This window comes from Gigantopelta aegis, chromosome 8 (assembly GCF_016097555.1).
Source record: "Gigantopelta aegis isolate Gae_Host chromosome 8, Gae_host_genome, whole genome shotgun sequence".
Classification (NCBI taxonomy): domain Eukaryota; kingdom Metazoa; phylum Mollusca; class Gastropoda; order Neomphalida; family Peltospiridae; genus Gigantopelta; species Gigantopelta aegis.
Window position 1 is genome coordinate 45739083 of NC_054706.1, and position 11943 is coordinate 45751025.

Below are 11943 nucleotides of genomic sequence, written 5' to 3' on the forward strand. Positions count from 1 at the left end.
CTGGTTGGAACGAGAAAAAACCCAATCAGTTGAATGGATCCACTGAGGTGGTTTGATCCTGCGAAGCAAGCACCTCAAGTGAGCACTAGCTCAACTAACTGAGCTAATTCGTGTTCTCTCCACCTCCCCCCCCCCCCCCCCCCCCCCAAAAAAAAAGAAGTTCCAAAGGACTTTATTCTGCCTGGGAACTATATTTACGGTATACAAAAAATCCTTTTTAAAAAAGGAAAGAGCTCTACACTGTAAGGTCAGTCCAGTTTTAACATCAAGGCCACATTTACCAGTATTCAAGTAAGATACATGCATTTATAAATATTTCAAACGAATAAAATCATAACACCACAAACATAAATGTTAAAAATATTAAGTTTATTGTTCACAATGAAAATGTGATGTATGTACAGGAATGAACATGTCAAGTTTTATGCTTTGTACAACTGCATAGCCAAAGTGACCCAGCCTTGTTAGGTACAGTCAAGGAATGTAAAGCTTGGAATATACACACACAACGGGTCACAAATTCCTTATAGACGTAAAACACAGCTGCCATCAATTTATTTTTTAATAAATAACACATTAAGTTATGTGGTTATATGTTAATGTCCTATTTTTTGGCCAAGTTTTTTGTTTGTAAAGAACCAAACAAGAAAATACTTCAAGTTGTATATATTATTATTATAACTTTTTTTTTTTTTTAAAGAATAGGGTACATTAACACCATTGAAAGGTAACATATCCTACCAATATTTATTTTGACTTTACTTTTTAATGTTTCAAGTTTGAATGAAATTATACAGATATTTATCTGGTAATAGTACTGGTAACTAGAAATTTATCAAGAAAATTGAAATATTGGTACAATTTGCAAAACATAAATTTTTGTAAGTTTTAGTTTTCAAATTAAAATTTTTTGACAGTATGGTTACACGGCAAGTCCGATTTTGCAGTGCAAAATCTGTGAAGATCAATTTACTATGGACTTTTCAGCCAGTCAAAGGAATTTGTATGTCTCATTTTATCTACAAGTACATGTAGATATAATTACACTGAAAGCAATTATCAGAATGTTTAACTGTTCCAGTCCCAATTATACTTTTTTTTCTTTCTTTTTTTACATTTTATAGCCTATATGGAATTTATAACTAAATGCAAATGACAGGTACATGAATATTCATAAAAACAGCATGAAACATGTTCACATATAACTAAAAAAAAATATTATACATTTATATATATATATATATATATCACAGCTGAGAAGAAAAACATTAACTAGTTAAATACAAATGTAAGTATTCGGTGGTGATATTGTTTTCTTGGGTTTTTTTTTACAAAGTTTCCAGTCCCACATGGACAGAGGTTGTACACTTCAAGTCATTGTCCTCATGAACATTTCCAGACAACAATGGCGTATGTCCCACCGAAAAACATGTAGAGCAGATTCTTCACTTCGTGTGTCAGCTCGAATCCAAATCCCTCGCCCACGACTGCATGCCAAGAGGCTCCAAATTTCTTATCCATCGTTTCTTTTATCATCTTTGCAGCATTCTGAAATAAATGTAAAATGAGTAAGTGAATTTCAATAATGTATTAATAAATAATATTAGTATTAATGGCTCAACTCCACGTGTACTTGATTTTCACGTTTTGCATGCAAGTACAGGAACTGATATTTTCAATTGGCCTGGGGGGCTATGGCCTCGACAAATTACTAGTCCACCCATTAGTTTTTTTTAACCAAGCAACTGACAGATGTGCACAAACTGTGGCCAACCCTAAACAACAAACCGTACTATGACTTGGTGATGTTCCAATGATCGATAATAATCGAAAATTAATCGGTCCCAAAAAGGTGATGATAGATTATAAAAATACTTAACGTGTCACGTCAGGAAGTACTCTTAGAACTGAAGAAACAAACGTACCCAATTTTTAGTGATGATGAAACAGGCATGCATCGCAATGTTCTGTAATAATATCCATCCCAGTAAGCCAGCAATTAGTATATTTATCATTTAATAAATATCTTACATTTTCAGTGCAATCAAAGTATGTGATATTTTTCAGATCACATACTTTAAGAATTAGATGTAAATTAGTCGAGGTCTCAGTACTAGGTTTATTGACATTTAAGCAAATGTACTTGAGTGACACTCCATGATTGATGTATGCATTCAGTCATCAAATAAAAACATTTCAATGGCAATTTGACACTGACAGCTGTCCAGCGTTAAGAAAACAAAAAACGTTAGGCATAACTTTATTTTTATGTAAGGACATCCAAAATGACGTCATTTGAGTTTGACGTCATTTCCATTCAAAAACACACCGCGCCATATATTCTTACGTCATTTGAATATCTAGTTATGCCAGACTGGAATTAAAGTTGCGTGTTTACAAAATCACGTTGTATTAAGCTTGAGCTTATATGATAAAGAGATTATTACCCTCGTGTATTTCGGTATCGTCAATGTCATATATTGACGATACCGAAAAACACTCTGGTAATAACCTCTATATATTATTTTTCAATACAAAATAAACCACCATTGTTAAAGTGCTCGAAATAACTATCATGTTTTGTCCACGGATTAACCTAAGTACTGAAATGATAATTAATCAGAGTGTTTTTGTCCATGCATTAACCTACATATTTGAGTATTTTCTTAGTACATCGTATATTATTCTTTGTATATTGTGTAGTTGCCTCCACCTTGGTGGCATCGTGGTTAAGCCACTGGACTACAGGCTGGTAGGTACAAGGTTCACAGCACGGTACCGGCTCCAACCCAAAGCGAGTGCTTACGAGCTCAGTGGGTAGGTGTAAGGCCACTACACCCTCTTCTTTTTCACTAACCACTAATAACTAACCCACTGTCCTGGACACACACAGCCCAGATAGCTGAGGTGTGTGCCCAGGACAGCATGCTTGAACCTCATTTGGATATAAGCACGGAAATAAATTGAATTGAAATTCCACATGTGATTCCTGACTGGCAGGTGTATATTAGGTAGTTAACCAGACGAGGCAATTAATTACCACTGTCTAGACACAAAAATATGTACCGATAACCGATAGTATTAACATCGCAGGGTATGGTGAAATAACCTGCCACCTCTAAAATGGAAACAGACATTATCAGCCATGATGATATATTAATGTAAATAATTCTGTAAAACACTTGATTAAGTAGACTTTCCCATCTAAAATCACAGAACTGACCAATTATGTAATTCCAAAGAAAAGTAAATTACTATGTTTGTTTACACTGTTCATACAGGAGTTGGTAGGAGCTGACGTCACTTCGTCCCAAGTTACAGTTCCGGACACGACAAAAACGAAACAAAATGGCTGGCCCCAGTTAGCAGGAATAATCACAGTTCTTTATTAACTCTAAAATTTCTTAGTGTCAGTATGTGTTGGTGGTCCGGGTATGCATCTTTCCAACACATAAGGCTCATATTTGACTTGACCTCCCCTTTAACACAATTTCAGTGCATTTGAGTGTTTAATGGGACCCATTTAATTCCCATGAAATCATGAAAAATGTTAATGCAAATAAAATGGTGTCGGTAAGATTTTTTAGCACTGCAAGAAATATGATTTAATATTACGTAATTAAAAATAGAAATAAGTTACATGATTGTATTTCATTTGGGGTATTATGTGTCACAGTAATTTATGAACAGTTGCCAGAAAAAAGCATGAAAACAATATATTGTAAACAAAAATTTGATCAAGTAAAATGTATTTGTTATGGAAAAACACCAAGACATAACGGATATGAAACCTAACCAACCATTCATGCCTTACTTCTGAGTGTGGTTGTGCTGTGCAGGGCGTAGCCAGAACATTTTTAGCATTACGCATGCCACTTTATTAGGAAAACTTAATTATTTTATAGAACAATTACAGACAACCTTGACCTGTTCTCGGATTTAGTTTTTTTTGCATTACTCATGTGTGTACTGTATGCTATGCCTTTGCTATGGTGTTGTGCCCATACTGAATTCATCGATTTATTGGTATGATTACGAACTTCAGTCTGGGGCTGAAGATGTTATTCATGCACTACTGTATTCTAGAAGCTCTGTTAATCAAGCATTATGCGAGAACTGCTAAAACAATTATACATGCAACGTTACACTATACACAAAATTTCAGCTCAAGACCTGGAGGCACTATGGTCCCTTCCATGTCTTAACTGTTTGGAAGTATTTTTCACTTTAAACATTCAAGAATAATTAAATTTCTGTTACATTCATTGCAACGTAACGTCATTCCATTGGTCCACACGTACCAACGTGAGTTTGTTCATTTTTCACTGTAAAAATTACGTCGTCAGGGAACGTCATATGTGATGACGTTATTTTATATGGGCAAGTTAAAAATAATTCAAAATAAAGTATGTCATTTTAATGTTATTATTAGCATGTATGGTTCAAATTTAATTATAAGTATTGTCTGTTCTTTCTTTTATGTTCATCTGGCTTTGCCGATTCACACAGTTTGCGGATTCTTTTTTTTTTCATACCCCGAACGTAAAAGAAATAAGAGACAATTCTGAATAAAAAGATTAACACAAACACTTACTTCATTATTTGTTGAAAACTTCTCACAAGCTGTAACACACAATTCCATTGCCTCCGTCTTCATTTCATCATTCATATCGGAATGCTGGAAAAAAAGAAGAACATTATTTATAAAACTAAACAATGATTTTGCTTCAAAGATCTAAACCATTCACTTGCAATGTTCAGCATTTACCAGGTTTGCTCTCAAATCATCAGGCTGTAGTGTAATAGAACATTAAATGATTCACAAGTTTGATCTGTGTAAATCTGTGGATCTGCTGAAGATTCTTGTCTAGACCTAAACATGATTTAAAAACCTCCAAGTGTGGATCTGAGACAAAAACAAACAAGAATTCAATGTAATTAAATGCCATCCATAAACTTATTCAGTGTAACTGATATTAAATTTTAAAAAGTCATATTTTTATTGTAATGTTTAAATTGATCTATGGTATTTAAAAAAATAAATTAAAAATTAACATGTACTTGGGAAGGCAGTGTTCTCGCTGGGTGAAAATTAAAGGAGGGCGGCCGTTCGGCACCACACCATTAAAAAACACCCCAAAAAACAAAATTAAAAAGGGGGGGGGGGAGGGGAGGGGAGGGAAAGCTTGGTTACAATATTTCATATGAAATACAAGCCAACTCATGTCGTCAGAATAACATTCATGGGCAATTCTGGTTCTGCTGTAGTGTACTCATCAAAGTTTTAATAATAATAATAAAAAAAAAAAAATAAAAAAAAACATTTCAAGATATATATAAAACAATAAAGGATGTTTGTCAAGTGATCCCCTAATGTGGGATAAAAAAAAAAAGTTCTATTCATTTTATTTCCATCTTCATCGAATGAATTGATCGCTTTGATATCGCCAACAGGCAAAGAGTAGAACTTTTCATTTTTGAAAAGGCAGTGTATATATTATTTGGCACCCAAGATAAATTAGTTTAATTACAGACACTACCACTTCCATTCTTTTAGTGGTGATATCCCCCCAAAAATGAAAAGTTTATAATATTTTAAAAAGAATTGCTGAATAAACAGAATGACAGAACCGACAGAAAGTAAAATCCATTAGTTTCAACCAATTAAATCTGCAAATGAGGACAAAATATCAGACGATAGTTAGTGGAAACAACAATCTAATTAAAATTAGCTCCACTATTACATGTGGATGTAACAGCAGCCAGTTGGAGCTCATGTCCACCAATCAAAACCTTACTTGCAGAATCCTGCCAGTGATTTAAAAATAATTTGAAAACATTCCGAATTATCCTGAAGGTATATACGACAAGTTTTGTGTGAATTACGAATGCCTTAAAACATGTTTTATTTTATAAAATAAATAATTTGTAATGTAAAACTGAAGACTGATTTAGTTTGGGTTTTTTTATAAATAAATAAATAATTTTTAATGTAAAATTGAAGACTGATAACCCACCCCGTACGTATTGGTATGGTTCGCTGTACTGCGGCCACTAAAATAGACTCGCCTGATATTTTTAGAATTTGTATGCTCCCAAATAACGTTATAAAAGGCGAAGTATGATTGGTCAATATTTAAATTATTATTTACAGACGAAATGTTACCTGGACATTGGGGACTACACAGTGTTGTTAGTTTTAAATCACTGGCAGGATTCTGCAAGTAAGGTTTTGATTGGTGGACATGAGCTCCAACTGGCTGGTGTTAGATCCACATGTAATAGTGGAGCTAATTTTAATTAGATTGTGGAAACAAAAGACAGAATGACCAGTCTGACCACATGACAAATTTGACACAAAAGTGGTTTTTCAGTTAGAGAGTACCTAATCGATAACAAATAAAATGTTTTCTTTGCTCAAATAAAATATAACTTTTATTGTGAGTATCAAACATACAAATGGATACAGGTATGGAAAAAAATAGAGGCTGTTAATAATACTGTTGTATTACGTTATGCTGTCGAAAGCTACTGAAGTTTTTTGTCAGTTGCTTTTTCATACACAATGCAGCTTGTTTCCTTTGACGTCCATTTTGTCCATGATGAGTATTTTTGTATGGAAAAAAATGTGCATTTGGAAATAGTGGAGATAGGTGTTGTAAAATATAGTATATGGTGCGGGAAAAATGAAGAGGAGCACAAAATAATTAAAGGAGGGTGGCAAATTACATGGAGGAACGAGAACACTGGTAGGGGTGTCTGCAAGAGTATATTGTTTCAAGATATGTCTTAGTCTATAGTCAACAACACCACTTCACACCCTGTTTTGGCTTCATTTATGTCATTCAAATTCAAAATGAGCTATATGATTACAATGCTTTGCCTTATTAAAATAAAACCTGGTCTATACTTACCTTGACCCCTGTCAAAATATACTAAAAGGCAAAAGTTATTGTGACATGGATTGTTTGGAGTAATAAATTTGTGAATGGATTTACGGATGTATACTAGAAAAAATGTGCATGAAACAGCTCAAAGAAATGCAACCAAGCAGTTGTTGCAGCGACTGCACGCTTTGTGCAAGAAACATGGAATATTTAGGAGAAATCCTTTCCAATGTTCACCATAAAAGGCCAGACATTCAGTCGCAAATCATTGCCACTCTGTGTAACCTTCAGAAGTCCAGAAGTCAGAAAAACACCATTAGTGAACTGTTTGATGCAATTTCGTCATGCCATGCCTCAATGAGAATGACGTCGCATGTCAATTCAACGTCCACAGAAACACCATACGACACTTATGACAATGATATAAACAAAACAACCAGGCCAGGGACCATCCCCGTAGTGGCCGACCATGGGTGTGACAACCCCTCGCCAAGACACATGGATCCAACTATGCATCTGCGAAACAGGTTCCAGCCAGCAACCCTCACAGCCCGTACCATTCCTGGCAACAGAGGTATATCAGCAAGGACAGTCTGACGACGTCTACGCATCTACAGCACCTGTGCAAGACGCCCAGCCTGTTTCCTTCTCTACAGATGTTGCGGCAGGACATGTGTCTACAGACGTCAAGGTGAACATTACGTCACGCCATGTGTTCTTGAAGGGGATCGTTAAGTGGTAGCGTTGTGATATGGGGTGGAATTACAGCAACAGGCCGGACCCAGATGGTTGTGGTTGAAGGCATTCTGTGAGGTACCGAGATGAAATTTTGCAAACTGTGTTACCGTTTTTGCAACAGAACGGCCCCGGGATGACATTACAACACGATAACGCCAGACCACACACTGCTAGAATTGTGCAGCAGTATCTGAATCAGAACAATGTTGATGTGCTACCTTGGCCTGCCAGGTCCACAGATTTGTCACTGATCGAAAATGTCTGGGATGAAATGAAGCAACGCTTGCAACGTCTTCCAAATCCCCAACAACACTGCAGGAACTCCGGCTGATGTTTCCTCTGATCTGGAATGGCATTCCCAGGAACTTTCTCCAGTGTTTAGTGGCCTCAATGAGACAATGGTGCCAGGCCTGTATCAATGCTCAAGGTGGACACACTCGTTACTGACTGTTTGAACTTTGCTCTGGACCCCTGATAAAACTGTTTCTTACAGGCTACACCTGTTGGTGAGAACCTCTTATTGTTTTTGATAACACATACTGTTAACATGCATATGTGTGATAACAATTTAAAGACATATGCCTGGCTGCTCCTAGGTGATGACCAGGTTGCCAATATCAGAGTATGACAAAACAAATTTAAAGTCACAAGCCACAGAGCTAGTGGGTTTATAAATTTCACTAGCCTACCAAAATAAAGCACTAGCCCAAATTTCTAATCAATTATGTAACAAACTTTATTAAGGCTGAAAAATGATGTTTCCGGGAACCCAACCACTATAGCACCTAAAAAAAGAAGAGAGAGCTGACCGTAGTTTTGTTTTTCTGTGAACATGACTATATATATATATATATATATATATATATTTATTTTTTTGGGTCATATTATTAAATTAGTAGGTGAAAATTTATATCAACCTATACAGGTGAATGAAGTTTCAAAAATAACATAATAATATATATATATATATATTTTTAAATGGACTTAGCTACCCTTAAAACTGTGAATTTCAAAAACAATTGGCGAATTTTATTTTAATTTGGTGAAATAATTTCATGAAATAAATGATGTTTTGTTAAAAAATAACTGGGTTTCTGCAGTTTTTGAAGTATGATTGATAATTTGGCGAAATTTTCTGCTGACTCAGAGCTAGCCCTGGTAATTCCTACCACTTGACTTTTACAACCAATCAAAACACGCATTTTATTGAACTTATTTCTTGTCCATGACACTTGAAAGTGAAACATCGATTTTGAGGATATGTAAGAAATAAAACACTATCGTTAAAAAACCTTGAACTGGGCTACCCCATAAACTGGTCTATTTACATTTTTGACTTGCTTTTAAGAAATCTGCATATGATTGAACCATAACATCAAAACACTTTTGCTGAATTAATAAAAACTTCCCAAAAACAAAGTGCAAAAATGAGGAAAAGATAAGTAGATATTCAAAATATTTTTATACGTAGGGAAATGTATACATGACGGCTTGCATTTTGCACTGTGCACACTATATTAAATAGCATGTAAAATTAAACCTAAATACTAATAAACAAAAGTTTGACACTGCTGTAATTGTCAAAGTCTTGTCTGCTTCGCAGGTTCATTGTATAAGAGGTTTAGTGACATCACATGACACACATCACTTTTGAAAAAAAATAGCCCAGTTTACAGGAGTAGCTGAAGAATGTCAACATTAGACTATGACATGCACTTAATCTCTTCAAAACAGAAAATGGCATGGCATTGGTTGATTTTGACAATAAAGTGAACACCGTAAAATATTATTTCATCAAATCGATTGTGCATTACAATGCACGTGTGCAGAAACCATTTCCCATTAATAGGCCAATTGATGGTTACTTGAGGATACATTTGTGTTCATTTGATACCATTTATTTTTCAACTCATTTAAAAACGTATCTAACTCTTCAATCTAATTAAAATTAACTCCACTATTACATGTGGATCTAACAGCAGCCCGTTGGAGCTAATGTCCAGTTGACCTTTCATTCGACCAATCAAAACCGTACTTGCAAAATCATGCCAGTGATTTAAAAAGAATTTGAAAACATTCGGGATTATGCCGAGCGTATACGAAATGATTCGGGTGAATTACGAAGTATGCCGGAAACTAATTTCAGTATAAAATTTTATATAAAATTTGTTTCAAGATGAAAAAACCCCCATTATGGTATAGCCATAAAATCTGTTTATACTAGTATACAATCCAGAGTTTATTAATGCACTCCCTCCCCCCCCCCCCTGTTTTTTTAATGTTGAAATAGACCAACAAGTTCGCCTATTACATAAATAGTCTCGTCCGATATTTTTAGAATTTGTATCCTCCCAAATAACGCTATAAACGGCGAAGTGTAATTGGTCGATATTTGAATTGTTATTTATAGATGAAATGTCACCTGGACATGGGAGTCCACGCAGTGCTGTTAGATCTACCAGGGTAGACCCAGTAGAGCTAATTTTAATCAGATTGAACTCTTTTGCTCATTAAATAAGTTTTAAAACAACCTGTAAGAAAAATGGTATCTAACAACCACTCGTGTAGTATTATCTATGTATTATTTTACATATCCTAAACTACTGAATTCCGTCCCCCATCAAACTGAATCCCATATCACTTCCTCACTCTTTCTAATCACATTGTAAAAGTACAAATTTTAATACCACTGCATATGTATCAACTAACCAAGCCTCGATCGATCAAAATAGAAAATGAAGGTGAAAAAAGTTTTTAAATGTGTTTGTCGGAAAAATATCTGCCTGGTCCCCCCTTACCCTAACTTGAACTAATAAAGGGGGGGGGGGTGAGACCAGATGGATATTATACCAAAAGTTTTCACCATGGCCAATGAATTTTCAAATCCACTGGCCCCATGGCAAGTGAATTTTAAAAATATTCCAGAACCCCCGATTCAAAAGGTCCAGAATAATTTAATAAAATTTACTCAAATCATTCACAACCATTTTTCATCTGTGGTGATAGAAATGACAGTGGGGTGTCACTCGATTGAACCCCTTTTATTTGAAGATGTGTATTATGTAGATAGACTTGCAGAACTACCGTAATGATGGCTATAAGTACAAGTCCCTGTCGAGCTATGTAGTATGTATGACAGTCACAGTGACCATGCCAAAAAATACAATTTATTGTCCGAACCAAATTGTTAACAACTATGAAAAATTACTCTCCTACCTTTAATTGCTGTTAGATTTCCTCCAAAGTTAGTCCGGACACAAATCTTAAAAAACCCATTACAATGACACAGATTCCACATACCAGATGCTAACCATGTCGTCTATATCGACTTTGCTGAGAGCGCATAGGGAAAAAAGCATGTAATTTTGTATCAGCTGCCATTTTGACTTTTTATGGAATATTCTTCAAGAGGGGTGAAAGGATAGGACTTAAATCTAACAACTTCATAACATGTTATGATATAAACGCAAACGTGATGACGTCATATTAATTTTTTTAATTATTATTATTATTATTTTAATGATACCACTAGAGATCATCGATTTCATATTAATTGTGTCACATACTTTGGAGGCTTTCACCCCTCTTAAAGAGTATTCCATAAACAAACAACATGGCAGACGGCTGAAAACTGCATGTATTTTTCCCTATGCAATCTCAGCAAAGACAATATCGGCGACATCGTTGCAGTCTCGTGTGTGGAATCTGTATATTTGTAGTGTGTTTTTTTGCGATTTGTGTCTGGACAAACTTTGGAGGAAATCTAACGGCAATTAAAGGTAGGAGAGTAATTTTTTTTGTAGTTGTTAACAATTTGGTTCGGACAATAAACAAAAAACGGATGTCTTAGAATCAAACTACAACGCCTGTGATAACGCAACACATTTAAATTACCCGTATCAATGGATACGTGTGTACACGTTTTGTCTCTGGTTCTTTCTTTTCTTCAGTCACTTCGGCCATTTCGAATAAACAACCTGTTCCAAAAATGCCAAAACACCTGCTACAACTCTCCAATGGTAACTAGGAATAACTGCGCATGCGTGTCATTCACTTAAGACTGATATTCATATATGCGCAATGAAATTATGGATTTCGGTTACCATTTTGAGGTTGGTTCTGTTTTAATGGTGATTCTGGGTAATTCCAGCGCTAAGTGTGGTGTATGGGCTTTAGATTCAGTGCTCGGGAATTGGGTGGGTGGGTGGGTTAGGTAATCTCGTCACCTGCTCGAGTCACCCCTCCGGCCCTCCCCATATTGATATGTAGGGGAAGGCTAGAGGAAACTCTTTGTAAACGTCACCACAAGAAAGTAGCC

The 11943-nt window shown here is 35.4% G+C and overlaps 1 protein-coding gene across 1 annotated transcript; it reads right to left on the reverse strand.

Moving 5' to 3' along the window:
• Positions 1-350: 350 nt before the first annotated feature.
• On the reverse strand, positions 351-11663 carry LOC121378565 (dynein light chain 4, axonemal-like). The gene is made up of 3 exons (XM_041506801.1): positions 11520-11663; positions 4595-4678; positions 351-1548 (listed from the first exon to the last, which is right to left on the reverse strand). The coding sequence occupies exons 1-3, from the start codon at positions 11586-11588 to the stop codon at positions 1384-1386; spliced, it is 318 nt and encodes a 105-aa protein (XP_041362735.1). The 5' UTR covers positions 11589-11663; the 3' UTR covers positions 351-1383.
• Positions 11664-11943: the final 280 nt, after the last annotated feature.